We start from the raw sequence: 16,426 nt of genomic DNA on the forward strand, positions 1-16,426 counted from the left end.
ACCACACTTAGCCATTATAAGAGTTATTTATCTTTTGTTTGTTTGTTGATAATTTCTGCAAGGGTTATGGATTCCCGAATTTAAGCGTTATAAGCTCATAGACTTAACGCTAAGCAACCATACACTTAACGCTGAGGGAAGTATTATAAAGTGCTATTTACCAAAATGATAAAATATAGGACACTTATTTTTATCAATCACATATAGCCCTAGCCATTTTAAGTGAAAACCCAACAGATCATTAATTAGCGGCTTTTCTATGAGAAAACACACATATACTTATTAATCAGTGAAATTTGAAAGTGAATTCAACATTGGTAAACGTAGTAATACTTCAAAGTTAACTTTTTTGAGATGGCGCTATGTACTAAAAATGGCATCATCCTGTGGTATAATCAGAGATGATCAACTGTTAGATCATCAGAAGGAAGTTTTATGCTCTTGTATGCTGAAATTAGAAAATTTGATAAAGGGAAACGAAGAAATCCAGAAAAATGAAATCAATGCAGTTCTTGATGAACTGAATGGACTTACATACACGATAGTTTTCTTTAGTACTGAGGTGAGCTAAACTTCTCAAAAAATATTTGAAAATAAAATTACACTTAAAATATTCAGCAAATTGAGTAACCTGATATCATCACAAACGTTAGTGATTACAATGTTTTAAATACGAAACATTGTCGTTTTCATGAGAGGTATATTTTTATAACTTACTAAGTATTGTTTACTAATACTACTAGTAACAGTTCCCCCTTTAACTTTTATAAGTTTTATGCTTGTACTGTTGTAGGATCCACCTTTTCTCACCTAGAGACTTGTTATTATTGATCCACAACGATCGTATAGAGCCTCGAGAATAATGAAATTGGTTTCAAAAGTACTCCTGCCAATCTGTGCAAATAGTGAAGAAATTATAGGATAGTAGTTTAAAGTTTTTAAACTACAAGATGATTCAGTGCTTGTTTCTTGAAAAAAAAAAAAAAAACGTGTTAAGTACAGTTTGCAAACTCTCTTTGGTAACTTGAAGATTACTTAAAAAGGTGAAAGATTGTTCTATACTTTATTTTCATTAAAGTTTTAATATACAAATCAACCATCTTTAGAATACGTTTTTACTTCAAGTGAGTTTCTTGTCATTACCAAGTGTTCTGATAGCAAAGCTGATGACTTTGGTTTGGACACTTGTAGAAAGTTTTTTGTTTTATTCTTTGGTCATTCTAATTTTTTAACAGTTATTAAATACCAGTAGTTTATTTTTCTTATTATCATCAATTCCTAAACGTCTTAGCTAGGTTTAGAGGCATTTGATCCAGTTAGAATAGTATCTGTTTATTACCATCTTCTGGTATCTATTATTAATTTTTTAACTATTAACTTTACATAACAACTAATTAGTTGTGTTACCTGATGAACATATTGCCACCACAGTATGAATTTATGAGGGTTTTAAACATATCTTTATAATGTTTTCTTTAATTTGTGTTAAATTAAATTCATGTGATATGTACAGCCTTACATTCTTTTTGAAACAACAGTTATTCTCTGAGGAGAAATAATAGTTGATAAAAATCCTATTTTAGAAGAGTTTTGAAAAGTGTTTATTTCTTGTTGTACTTGGATATCCTACTTCAACATTCACTAAAAGTTTACTTTTAGGTTATAAATTACTGTTATAAGTCATCAAATTATGTCATGCACATGTATTAGGAAATTAGGAATAGCTGCTGTTTGCAAGAACTATCTTTTTATTTTTCTCTGTTTTGGTATTGTGGAAAGAAGAACAGATTTACACAGAAGTATTCAAACCTGTCTAAATATGGGCTAATGTTTTTTGTTCATACATGCTATGTTTGTTTAGTAGTACTGGCACAATTGTATTATATTTTCTCTTAAGCTATTAAATGAGTGAATTTTTAATAAAACTGGTTTAAACATATATATATTTCAGGACCTGAAGATTAGTTGTTATGCCACAGAAGTATTTTGTGAACTGTTTACTGTCTGTGAATGTGTTTCAAAAGTTTCATTAACAGTAAATTGAGCTAATATCCTTAAATTATTGTATACATTTGATGATTGTGTTAATATTTCTCTAAAAAGAATTTTGCTTTATATTTACAGGAAGCAGAACAACTCCTTCAGATTTGTTTTCTTCATGTTCCTTTCACAAGTGAACATCTTGTTTCTAAGTTATGTCATCTTGTAACTAACATCCTCACCAAGCAACAGGTACTGTCATAGATGTATATAATATCTATGGCCCATCTCTTATGTTATTAGGTTCACGTATACACTGCTAGATGTTAGACAACATTTAGGCAGATATTTCAACAAAGTTAAAAAAAATATATATATCATTAACATCTGTAGACCTGTTGGTCAAAGTATGATAAAAAAAAGAAATTCCTCTAGAACTTATTCTAACACTGTACAAGTATTAGCTAATGTTCCTTTGTAAACACAAAGCCTGTGAACTATATTTTGTCTGTTTGGCAATTTGATTCATAAGTAGTTTGATCTTAGATTATCAAGTAACGTACTTTAAAGGATTCTGACAGTAATAAAAAAAATTCACCTAAGGAAGATGGTTCTGGACATACCTGCCCTCTTGGATCATCCATTTTCAAATGATTATATTTATACATGAATCATTCTGAGGATGGTATTCAAGTAATGTTTAGTAGCAATGGGTTGGTACAGTTCAGTATTGATTTAAATTCATAAACAAAACATTTAGTTTAGTTTGACTTTTGAGGGAATTAATAACAGTTAATTAATGCAAAGAAAACAATTTTAACATCGGTTTATTCAACATTTATCCATAATGTGTTTTAGAAGGAACAAAGTTTAATTTGTATATAGTTTCATACTTATTAACTTTGCCCAACATGAGAGTCAGTGCCCAAACCAGCAGGCGATACCAAATTAGGCCTAGGTGAGACTAACTGATCGATGGGAATAATCAAGAAGTATAAATCATCAAAGTAATAGTTTGTAAACAACAACAAAATGAGATTGAAAACTTACTAACCAATAGAAAAAACAATGGAAATATGGACTTTAAAATTTAATTTTAATGAAATGTGTGTAAATATATAATTATGTTTAGAACATTATTACATCCTTTTAAAGTTTACTCTGATAAGCCACAATTCCTTGTAAAAGAATTTGGTGAAACCAAATGTTTATTTCTGACAGGTGGAATGCAGATCTCAGTTTCTACACATGTGTCTTAACTATTTCACTGGGGCTTTACAGATTTGTGGAACTTGGGTTACATCTGATGTATTGGATACCTTGGCTGTTTTAGTATCTGATAATGTAGGAAGAATAGAACAGGTATATAAATATTGTAGATTTTGAATATAAACAAAATATAAACTAGTAGTTTGTTAAAATGGTGTTAACTTTTCAGAGCAGCAGACTAAAACAACTTGAGGCACCACCTGGTGAAAAGTTTGTACTAGAAACATTGTTGTTATTCTAAAATAGGTTTACAGTTGTTCCATTTTCTTTCGGTAACAGTTGTTTTTCCAATTCTACTCAACTGTGTGTGTGAACCTTTTTCAATTAGTTTTCTTCAATAAAGTACATTAAGTCTGTTTTATTTGTGTACCATAGTTAAGTAATAGTTTAAAGTAATTAATCTTTACTCTTAAATTTACAAACACTGATAGTTTCAGTAATTTTATGTGTGTGATTAATGCTGACTATTGTACATCAGTTCTGTAGCCTGTGTCAGTAAAGTAACCTGAAATATCGATTTATTCATGTTCAAACACTTTGCTGCAGTCATATCTACTGCAATAAGCTGATTTTTTATGTATATTTAAAAGAAAAGGGTTATGGAAACTAATTTAAAATTAGAATCTCTAACTCCATCTTGCATCATATTTTGAAGTTTCTATATTTATTTAGCCAACTTTCCACATTCAGTTTTAAATTAATCTCTAACAGTTTGTCGGAATGTGTTAAAACATATTTCTGACTGATTATTTTGTTCTAATTTTCGTAATTGTTTTAAATTTTTCATTAATGATGTGTTTACTAAAATGTCGGATAGATGTCGCCACCTGAGAGTAATGTAAAACACTAACAATGCCCATTTAATACTGTATATTCATTACTATATATATAATATCATCATTATTTGTTTACTGTCAGTATTGGGAAAACTTGATTGGTCCACGAGGAAGTCTTCTTGTTTTCGCAGATCCCACTTATCCAGATCCTGATATATGTTTAAGTTCTCTGAAGTGTTTACAAAATGTCACACTAAGGTATGGTAACTTTTTTTTTTTAAATAAGCTGGTTGCTAACAACTTATCATTAGTCGTAAGTTACACTAAACTCAAGAGATTTTTGGCACAAATTCACTTTGCAAATGCAAACCATTCTGAAGTAAACACTAATGTAATGAATTCAATAAGCATGTCTTCAGATTTGCTTTTTATAATCAGATATTTTTTTAGAAATTACTGACATCTTAAGGAAATTAAATAACGTTCACATTTAGTTTACTTTAAAAATAATTTTATATTGTATTATACTAGTGTACAAATCTACATAAATGTTGTGGTACATATAACTATATTAATAGGGTGGTACATGTAGTTGTATTAATATAGTTGTAAGTGTAGCTATATTAACCTGGTGGTACTTTCAGTGATGTCGAGAAACCCACTTGTTGAGAAATTTATATGCAAAAATGGCTCGTTTGAGTTGAGAAAATATTTTACATAGAAGAGCGAACAACGTTTCTTCTATGTAAAATATTTTCTCAACCCAAACGAGCCATTTTTGCATATAAATTTCTGGTGGTACTTTAACATTCTCACCACAGGTATTCTCTACTTTGCATGATACAAAGTTTTAGTGTCTAATATTCAAATTGTTATTAGACTAATTTTGTTTATATTATATCAACTACAGTAACATGAAATATTAGCCAGCAATCCATATTTTAATGATAGTTTCATATTTTAATTGTATACAATAATATTAGAAAAAAATCTTAAATTTCTCCTTGTGTGACACATTTTTTTTCAGTATGTTATCCTACCTATTTGATCCACCACCCCTTGAAAAAGTATGAAATGTAAATTCGTCTTTATAAAATCAGACTTCACCTGCCACACTTACCTCTCACATCCTCTCTTGTAATTTGTTAATAGTTCACTCTTATCTTTAATTATGTTAATTATTGTAACCAATAGAAAGTCAAAGTTTTCATCTATCATGTGACAAATTGGATAACGTCATGTTCTTAATGGTTGAATGTCAATATAACTCACAATACCAGCATTGCTCATGTGAGAAACTTAACCAGCTTGGATGAATTTGTAATGACTCTTATTGAATAGTTATAAAGCCAGAAAAATTTTGAGATAAGGGAAGTCGTCTACTTTTTCATGTTATTAGTGAATATTGTTAGTCAATATTTATTTAAGTAAATAAAAATTATTAAGTGCATATTTAGAGAGTTAAGCTGTGATAGTGTAGAGGTACATGAACCTATTAAGACAGTGGTACATGTAGCTGTATTAATACAGTCCAGCCCTCTTTTTCTGGTCAGCTGTGGCTCTAAGCAGTTAATGGCTGCATAGCGTGGTGGCTGTATTACTGGGTGTCATGGTTTGGGGTCAGTTATTCTTGGATCAGACTGAAGCCTCGAGGCACAGTACATACCCAGGTGTCATGGTTTGGGTCAGTTATTCTTGAATCAGACTGAATCTTCAAGGCACAGTACATACCCGGGTGTCACAGTTTGGGTCAGTTATTCTTGTATTAGACTGAAGCTTCAAGGCACAGTACATACCCAGGTGTCACGGTTTGGGTCAGTTATTCTTGTATCAGACTGAAGCTTCAAGGCACAGTACATACCCGGGTGTCATGGTTTGGGTCAGTTATTCTTGTATCAGACTGAAGCTTCAAGGCACAGTACATACCTTGGCAAGTTGCCAATAGTGCTCACCTTTCTACTTTCCTTCTTGATACAGATTGTTATAATCATATCTGTACATTTTGATTAACAGATAAAGTCTGAACTCAGGACAACAATGAGCTACATGATGGACAATTGACTTGGGTAAGAAAGCAGAGATCTGCTTATAAAATGGAGAGTATGGTTACCAAACCTGAAATGAATGTTTGAATTCTTCTCAAGAAGATCAAAGAGGCAGTGAACTAGAAGTGTTACAAAGTTTAAAGGAAGGTGAGGACACACAGTTTACTTAATCATGTGCATGCTACCATCAGTGCAATACGAGGCATGAAGCATCAGATAGGATTAACTGTTAATAGAGAACCTCACCAGAGTTTAATACCTACAAGATGAATGGTAATTGCCTCCTTTTGGTCAACAAGTCTCAATTTAGCAGTGGCAGGTGAAAGCTGGCTGGGTGACCGTGACACTGAGTTCAAAGAGATTGCTTGAGACTGGGAAACAGGTGACCAGAATATGAATGACCACAGTAGAGGATATTTTACAAGTTTAAAATAGAAGAAAATATTTATGACTTGATTAAAATAGCTGTAATTAAGGGTTGACCACTGTACCATGTCTGGTATGTGGTATAGTGGTTTCCTCAGCTTATTGGTGTCCACAGAATATTTCTGTTTATTTTTGGTGTTGTCTGAAGTAATAATTTGTGAAAAAGTTATTTAAGTAACAGGTGTTACTTTGTTAATTGAGTTTCGAAACATTTGATATAATTTGAATGATATTTTTGTGTTTTAGAACACAGGATGAATCATATCCTCCCGATGACTGGATTGGTGGTTGTTTTTCTCTTATGCTTAATAACCTTTTTACTTCAAGGACATCAGTTGATGAAATTACACGGTGTAAAGTAAGTTGTTTAAATCTGAGTTGAAACAAATGCTCATCTGTCATGAACTACACAATGTTCTTAAAGAACACTGAAGATTTATTTCACCAGATGTTCCCACAATATTAAAATAAGATATAATTAAATATTTTAACATGGAAACATATGAGTCACAGAAAAACAGTAATTTGTTAAGGTCAAAGAAAATCTTTTATTGAACAGATGTGAGAATAATTTATGTCAGGTATTCTGGATTAATGTGTGTATTTAATTTTAGGGAATTTAACAAACTTATGAGTTCTTTTAAAATAATATTATATTAAAAAAATGTAACTTCAGATAAATGTTAGAAGTTTGTTTTAGATTGAAGCTTCTACAAATGATTGTTAATATTCTTGTAACTTGAATGTTTTTATTTTATCATACAGTTGTTAATTCCTGTATTGAGAGGAATCAAGAATGTCGTGTCTGCTCTTAAAAAGGTACCTTCACTTCGAATAGGTGATGTTCTTGGAGGTCTTAAGGTAAGTGGGAAAAATATCACAGAATGAATTTCATTAACTCTAATTTTTTATAAAGTGTTTTTGAAGAAGAAGTAATGAAGATATGACTATGTAGTAACAGTTTGTAATGAATTACTGTGAAGTTGGATATAGTAATAAAGTTAACAGTTTGTAGTGAATTACTGTGAAGTTGGATAATAGTAATAAAGTTAACAGTTTGTAGTGAATTACTGTGAAGTTGGATAATAGTAATAAAGTTAACTGTTTGTAGTAAATTACTGTGAAGTTGGATATAGTAATAAAGTTAACAGTTTGTAGTAAATTACTGTGAAGTTGGATATAGTAATAAAGTTAACAGTTTGTAGTAAATTACTGTGAAGTTGGATATAGTAATAAAGTTAACAGTTTGTAGTGAATTACTGTGAAGTTGGATATAGTAATAAAGTTAACAGTTTGTAGTGAATTACTGTGAAGTTGGATATAGTAATAAAGTTAACAGTTTGTAGTGAATTACTGTGAAGTTGGATATAGTAATAAAGTTAACAGTTTGTAGTGAATTACTGTGAAGTTGGATATAGTAATAAAGTTAACAGTTTGTAGTGAATTACTGTGAAGTTGGATATAGTAATAAAGTTAACAGTTTGTAGTGAATTACTGTGAAGTTGGATATAGTAATAAAGTTAACAGTTTGCAGTGAATTACTGTGAAGTTGGATATAGTAATAAAGTTAACAGTTTGTAATGAATTACTGTGAAGTTGGATATAGTAATAAAGTTAACAGTTTGTAGTAAATTACTGTGAAGTTGGATATAGTAATAAAGTTAACAGTTTGTAATGAATTACTGTGAAGTTGGATATAGTAATAAAGTTAACAGTTTGTAGTGAATTACTGTGAAGTTGGATATAGTAATAAAGTTAACAGTTTGTAATGAATTACTGTGAAGTTGGATATAGTAATAAAGTTAACAGTTTGTAATGAATTACTGTGAAGTTGGATATAGTAATAAAGTTAACAGTTTGTAATGAATTACTGTGAAGTTGGATATAGTAATAAAGTTAACAGTTTGTAGTGAATTACTGTGAAGTTGGATAATAGTAATAAAGTTAACAGTTTGTAATGAATTACTGTGAAGTTGGATATAGTAATAAAGTTAACAGTTTGTAGTGAATTACTGTGAAGTTGGATATAGTAATAAAGTTAACAGTTTGTAATGAATTACTGTGAAGTTGGATATAGTAATAAATTTAACAGTTTGTAATGAATTACTGTGAAGTTGGATATAGTAATAAAGTTAACAGTTTGTAATGAATTACTGTGAAGTTGGATATAGTAATAAATTTAACAGTTTGTAATGAATTACTGTGAAGTTGGATAATAGTAATAAAGTTAACAGTTTGTAATGAATTACTGTGAAGTTGGATATAGTAATAAAGTTAACAGTTTGTAATGAATTACTGTGAAGTTGGATAATAGTAATAAAGTTAACAGTTTGTAGTGAATTACTGTGAAGATGATAATAGTAATAAAGTTAACAGTTTGTAGTGAATTACTGTGAAGTTGGATAATAGTAATAAAGTTAACAGTTTGTAGTGAATTACTGTGAAGTTGGATAATAGTAATAAAGTTAACAGTTTGTAGTGAATTACTGTGAAGTTGGATAATAGTAATAAAGTTAACAGTGTAGTGAATTACTGTGAAGTTGGATAATAGTAATAAAGTTAACAGTTTGTAGTGAATTACCGTGAAGTTGGATAATAGTAATAAAGTTAACAGTTTGTAGTGAATTACTGTGAAGTTGGATATAGTAATAAAGTTAACAGTTTGTAGTGAATTACTGTGAAGTTGGATATAGTAATAAAGTTAACAGTTTGTAGTGAATTACTGTGAAGTTGGATATAGTAATAAAGTTAACAGTTTGTAGTGAATTACTGTGAAGTTTGATAATAGTAATAAAGTTAACAGTTTGTAATTAATTACTGTGAAGTTGGATAATAGTAATAAAGTTAACAGTTTGTAATGAATTACTGTGAAGTTGGATATAGTAATAAAGTTAACAGTGTTAACAGTTACAGTGAATTACTGTGAAGTTGGATACAGTAATAAAGTTAACAGTTTGTAATGAATTACTGTGAAGTTGGATAATAGTAATAAAGTTAACAGTTTGTAGTAAATTACTGTGAAGTTGGATATGGTAATAATGTTAACAGTTTGTAGTAAATTACTGTGAAGTTGGATATAGTAATAAAGTTAACAGTTTGTAGTGAATTACTGTGAAGTTGGATAATAGTAATGAAGTTAACAGTTTGGAGTGAATTACTGTGAAGTTGGATAATAGTAATAAAGTTAACAGTTTGTAGTGAATTACTGTGAAGTTGGATAATAGTAATAAAGTTAACAGTGTAGTGAATTACTGTGAAGTTGGATATAGTAATAAAGTTAACAGTTTGTAGTGAATTACTGTGAAGTTGGATAATAGTAATAAAGTTAACAGTTTACAGTGAATTACTGTGAAGTTGGATATAGTAATAAAGTTAACAGTTTACAGTGAATTGCAGTGAAGTTGGATATAGTAATAAAGTTAACAGTTTGTAGTGAATTACTGTGAAGTTGGATACAGTAATAAAGTTAATAGTTTACAGTGAATTACTGTGAAGTTGGATACAGTAATAAAGTTAATAGTTTACAGTGAATTACTGTGAAGTTGGATACAGTAATAAAGTTAATAGTTTACAGTGAATTACTGTGAAGTTGGATACAGTAATAAAGTTAATAGTTTACAGTGAATTACTGTGAAGTTGGATACAGTAATAAAGTTAATAGTTTACAGTGAATTACTGTGAAGTTGGATACAGTAATAAAGTTAATAGTTTACAGTGAATTACTGTGAAGTTGGATACAGTAATAAAGTTAATAGCTTACAGTGAATTACTGTGAAGTTGGATACAGTAATAAAGTTAACAGTTAACAGTGAATTACTGTTAAGTTGGATATACTAATAAAGTTAACAGTTAACAGTGAGTTACTGTTAAGTTGGATATACTAATAAAGTTAACAGTTTGTAATGAATTACTGTGAAGTTGGATATAGTAATAAAGTTAACAGTTTGTAATGAATTACTGTGAAGTTGGATATAGTAATAAAGTTAACAGTTTGTAATGAATTACTGTGAAGTTGGATATAGTAATAAAGTTAACAGTTTGTAATGAATTACTGTGAAGTTGGATATAGTAATAAAGTTAACAGTTTGTAGTGAATTACTGTGAAGTTGGATATAGTAATAAAGTTAACAGTTTGTAGTGAATTACTGTGAAGTTGGATATAGTAATAAAGTTAACAGTTTGTAATGAATTACAGTGAAGTTGGATATGGTAATAAAGTTAACAGTTTGTAATGAATTACTGTGAAGTTGGATATAGTAATAAAGTTAACAGTTTGTAATGAATTACTGTGAAGTTGGATATAGTAATAAAATTAACAGTTTGTAATGAATTACTGTGAAGTTGGATATAGTAATAAAGTTAACAGTTTGTAGTGAATTACTGTGAAGTTGGATAATAGTAATAAAGTTAACAGTTTGTAATGAATTACTGTGAAGTTGGATATAGTAATAAAGTTAACAGTTTGTAGTGAATTACTGTGAAGTTGGATATAGTAATAAAGTTAACAGTTTGTAGTGAATTACTGTGAAGTTGGATAATAGTAATAAAGTTAACAGTTTGTAATGAATTACTGTGAAGTTGGATATAGTAATAAAGTTAACAGTTTGTAGTGAATTACTGTGAAGTTGGATATAGTAATAAAGTTAACAGTTTGTAATGAATTACTGTGAAGTTGGATATAGTAATAAATTTAACAGTTTGTAATGAATTACTGTGAAGTTGGATATAGTAATAAAGTTAACAGTTTGTAATGAATTACTGTGAAGTTGGATATAGTAATAAATTTAACAGTTTGTAATGAATTACTGTGAAGTTGGATAATAGTAATAAAGTTAACAGTTTGTAATGAATTACTGTGAAGTTGGATATAGTAATAAAGTTAACAGTTTGTAATGAATTACTGTGAAGTTGGATAATAGTAATAAAGTTAACAGTTTGTAGTGAATTACTGTGAAGATGATAATAGTAATAAAGTTAACAGTTTGTAGTGAATTACTGTGAAGTTGGATAATAGTAATAAAGTTAACAGTTTGTAGTGAATTACTGTGAAGTTGGATAATAGTAATAAAGCCAACAGTTTGTAGTGAATTACTGTGAAGTTGGATAATAGTAATAAAGTTAACAGTGTAGTGAATTACTGTGAAGTTGGATAATAGTAATAAAGTTAACAGTTTGTAGTGAATTACTGTGAAGTTGGATAATAGTAATAAAGTTAACAGTTTGTAGTGAATTACTGTGAAGTTGGATATAGTAATAAAGTTAACAGTTTGTAGTGAATTACTGTGAAGTTGGATATAGTAATAAAGTTAACAGTTTGTAGTGAATTACTGTGAAGTTGGATATAGTAATAAAGTTAACAGTTTGTAGTGAATTACTGTGAAGTTTGATAATAGTAATAAAGTTAACAGTTTGTAATTAATTACTGTGAAGTTGGATAATAGTAATAAAGTTAACAGTTTGTAATGAATTACTGTGAAGTTGGATATAGTAATAAAGTTAACAGTGTTAACAGTTACAGTGAATTACTGTGAAGTTGGATACAGTAATAAAGTTAACAGTTTGTAATGAATTACTGTGAAGTTGGATAATAGTAATAAAGTTAACAGTTTGTAGTAAATTACTGTGAAGTTGGATATGGTAATAATGTTAACAGTTTGTAGTAAATTACTGTGAAGTTGGATATAGTAATAAAGTTAACAGTTTGTAGTGAATTACTGTGAAGTTGGATAATAGTAATGAAGTTAACAGTTTGGAGTGAATTACTGTGAAGTTGGATATAGTAATAAAGTTAACAGTTTACAGTGAATTACTGTGAAGTTGGATATAGTAATAAAGTTAACAGTTTACAGTGAATTGCAGTGAAGTTGGATATAGTAATAAAGTTAACAGTTTGTAGTGAATTACTGTGAAGTTGGATACAGTAATAAAGTTAATAGTTTACAGTGAATTACTGTGAAGTTGGATACAGTAATAAAGTTAATAGTTTACAGTGAATTACTGTGAAGTTGGATACAGTAATAAAGTTAATAGTTTACAGTGAATTACTGTGAAGTTGGATACAGTAATAAAGTTAATAGTTTACAGTGAATTACTGTGAAGTTGGATACAGTAATAAAGTTAATAGTTTACAGTGAATTACTGTGAAGTTGGATACAGTAATAAAGTTAATAGTTTACAGTGAATTACTGTGAAGTTGGATACAGTAATAAAGTTAATAGCTTACAGTGAATTACTGTGAAGTTGGATACAGTAATAAAGTTAACAGTTAACAGTGAATTACTGTTAAGTTGGATATACTAATAAAGTTAACAGTTAACAGTGAGTTACTGTTAAGTTGGATATACTAATAAAGTTAACAGTTTGTAATGAATTACTGTGAAGTTGGATATAGTAATAAAGTTAACAGTTTGTAATGAATTACTGTGAAGTTGGATATAGTAATAAATTTAACAGTTTGTAATGAATTACTGTGAAGTTGGATAATAGTAATAAAGTTAACAGTTTGTAATGAATTACTGTGAAGTTGGATATAGTAATAAAGTTAACAGTTTGTAATGAATTACTGTGAAGTTGGATAATAGTAATAAAGTTAACAGTTTGTAGTGAATTACTGTGAAGATGATAATAGTAATAAAGTTAACAGTTTGTAGTGAATTACTGTGAAGTTGGATAATAGTAATAAAGTTAACAGTTTGTAGTGAATTACTGTGAAGTTGGATAATAGTAATAAAGTTAACAGTTTGTAGTGAATTACTGTGAAGTTGGATAATAGTAATAAAGTTAACAGTTTGTAGTGAATTACTGTGAAGTTGGATAATAGTAATAAAGTTAACAGTTTGTAGTGAATTACTGTGAAGTTGGATATAGTAATAAAGTTAACAGTTTGTAGTGAATTACTGTGAAGTTAGATATAGTAATAAAGTTAACAGTTTGTAGTGAATTACTGTGAAGTTGGATAATAGTAATAAAGTTAACAGTTTGTAGTGAATTACTGTGAAGTTGGATAATAGTAATAAAGTTAACAGTTTGTAGTGAATTACTGTGAAGTTGGATAATAGTAATAAAGTTAACAGTTTGTAGTGAATTACTGTGAAGTTGGATAATAGTAATAAAGTTAACAGTTTGTAGTGAATTACTGTGAAGTTGGATATAGTAATAAAGTTAACAGTTTGTAGTGAATTACTGTGAAGTTAGATATAGTAATAAAGTTAACAGTTTGTAGTGAATTACTGTGAAGTTGGATATAGTAATAAAGTTAACAGTTTTAACAGTTACAGTGAATTACTGTGAAGTTGGATACAGTAATAAAGTTAACAGTTTGTAATGAATTACTGTGAAGTTGGATAATAGTAATAAAGTTAACAGTTTGTAGTAAATTACTGTGAAGTTGGATATGGTAATAATGTTAACAGTTTGTAGTAAATTACTGTGAAGTTGGATAATAGTAATGAAGTTAACAGTTTGGAGTGAATTACTGTGAAGTTGGATATAGTAATAAAGTTAACAGTTTACAGTGAATTACTGTGAAGTTGGATATAGTAATAAAGTTAACAGTTTACAGTGAATTGCAGTGAAGTTGGATATAGTAATAAAGTTAACAGTTTACAGTGAATTACTGTGAAGTTGGATATAGTAATAAAGTTAACAGTTTACAGTGAATTACTGTGAAGTTGGATATAGTAATAAAGTTAACAGTTTGTAATGAATTACTGTGAAGTTGGATACAGTAATAAAGTTAATAGTTTACAGTGAATTACTGTGAAGTTGGATACAGTAATAAAGTTAATAGTTTACAGTGAATTACTGTGAAGTTGGATACAGTAATAAAGTTAATAGTTTACAGTGAATTACTGTGAAGTTGGATACAGTAATAAAGTTAATAGTTTACAGTGAATTACTGTGAAGTTGGATACAGTAATAAAGTTAATAGTTTACAGTGAATTACTGTGAAGTTGGATACAGTAATAAAGTTAATAGTTTACAGTGAATTACTGTGAAGTTGGATACAGTAATAAAGTTAACAGTTAACAGTGAATTACTGTTAAGTTGGATATACTAATAAAGTTAACAGTTAACAGTGAATTACTGTTAAGTTGGATATACTAATAAAGTTAACAGTTAACAGTGAATTACTGTTAAGTTGGATATACTAATAAAGTTAACAGTTAACAGTGAATTACTGTTAAGTTGGATATACTAATAATGTTAATAGTTAATCTCTCTCAGCTATGTCCTGTTAAAGTCTCGTGGTATTGGGGTCTAGCTATGTCTTGTTAAGATCACACTTAGTAAACTGGTTTGGTTTAACCTTGTTTAAACATGCTGGGGCTGTGTACTGGAAAATCCATGATAAGTTCAACACTCACTTTCAGCTGAGGGCATGTTAAGAAAGACAGTTGCTGCTGAATGGTGAATCTCTTCATAGTCAATAGTTTTAGATATTCAAATCTTTATATATTTTGGCTGACCACCTCCTCCAGTGGTTTCAAAATGTGTCATTAAGGTTGTAAGTGCCAAGTAACTGTTTTGTAGAACTAGTTGATTTTTATTTGTATTAACTATAAAAAGAGAGACTTACAGTTGGATGAAGGCAATAGAAAAGTTTCAGACATGGTTTGTGAAAAGTCTTGGGCAAATAGAAAAAGTAGGAAACTGGCCACACAAAAGAAAAACAATAATTTTAGAACATTATGAACAGAATATTATGAAATATTGGAAAAAAACTAACAACATAACTGAAAATAGAACAGAAGTGTCTCATGTTTTGGAAAAGGCTGACTAAGTGTGCAAAGTTATTTCTGTTATTTATTTTTGTTTTTAACTTTTATTTGTCTTATGTTGTATGTGGAAATGTTTGTTTAACTAAACTTTGCTTTAATCAAATGAGAGCTATCAAGTCTATGAGGCAGTTTATTTGACAGGTTTCTGGTTTACCAAATAAAAATGTATATTCAGTTACAAGTTGTTTAATATATACTTGTATATTGCTACTAATATTTATAGGCATATCTCTTTTATGGACTTCCTGGTTTCGTGACATCCAATCCAACTTGTCTTTACCCAACACCTGTTAGTCAGTTTGTCCCATCACTGCCCTGTGTACCTTCTCAGATTAGCAGGACAAATACTCGGGTGAGTGTTAATGGGAAACATATATTGTTTCATCTTACAGTTCATGTTGTTAGGTTCAGTTGTATTGATATCAGTAATAAAGTATTCTCTTAATGAATAAAGTGAAATTATTGTAGTTATTTAATAAATAAATTATTTAATGATATTTGATGTATGTGTGTGAGTTTAGAGTAATGTTGAAATAAGAGAGTATTCATGAAGTAAAGTTAGTGGTGACCCAGGGTCTTAGTAATGTATCACATTGGAGTTTTCTTGTTTTTCAATCAGACAGGCAATCAGAAGAAGAGAACAAAGAAGAAACGAGATGTCAGGAAGGGAAGTAACAAACAGAGTCAGAAAGATGATGAACAGCTTTCGAAGGTTGGCTAACTACATTCATCCATTTATTTTTCAATGATTTCAATTCAATGTGGATTATTTGCCTTAAATGTTACTCATCTCAATAGACTCTAACAAATAGTTTGTCTCGCAGTATGAAAGTATTCATTTGAAGAATGATGAGAACTGTTTTTAGATGTTTTTTTGTGTGTGATTCTACGTTCCTCAAGCATTACACTAGACACAAAATACCTAAGTTGTTCCATCTCTTGACTAATGTTATGTCCATCTATATGACATAAATAAACATAAAAGTTACTTGTGTAGAAGTTGTCAACTAGCCACCACATCCAAGCATTGTAAAACTGATCACTTCACTCTAATTTCATGTTAAGTTGTCAACCAGAACAGAATTGAAAATCACAATTATGTTTATGATGGTGCTTCTGTAATAGATGTTTTATGTAATTTTTATAAGGA

At 29.3% G+C, this 16,426-nt stretch overlaps 1 protein-coding gene across 2 annotated transcripts; it reads left to right on the forward strand.

The window, feature by feature from the left end:
• Window positions 1-359: 359 nt before the first annotated feature.
• LOC143253846 (HEAT repeat-containing protein 6-like) lies at window positions 360-16,287 on the forward strand. 2 transcript variants are annotated; one of them, XM_076508276.1, is made up of 8 exons: window positions 360-562; window positions 2,125-2,232; window positions 3,202-3,342; window positions 4,168-4,283; window positions 6,743-6,854; window positions 7,262-7,357; window positions 15,500-15,628; window positions 15,900-16,287. In XM_076508276.1, exons 1-8 carry the CDS (start codon window positions 374-376, stop codon window positions 16,023-16,025), a joined length of 1,017 nt encoding a protein of 338 aa, XP_076364391.1. In that variant the 5' UTR covers window positions 360-373; the 3' UTR covers window positions 16,026-16,287. The 2 variants fall into 2 exon arrangements, with proteins under 2 accessions (XP_076364391.1, XP_076364393.1); XM_076508278.1 differs by having other exon boundaries at window positions 15,896-16,112.
• Window positions 16,288-16,426: the final 139 nt, after the last annotated feature.

This window comes from Tachypleus tridentatus, chromosome 6 (assembly GCF_004210375.1).
Source record: "Tachypleus tridentatus isolate NWPU-2018 chromosome 6, ASM421037v1, whole genome shotgun sequence".
Classification (NCBI taxonomy): domain Eukaryota; kingdom Metazoa; phylum Arthropoda; class Merostomata; order Xiphosura; family Limulidae; genus Tachypleus; species Tachypleus tridentatus.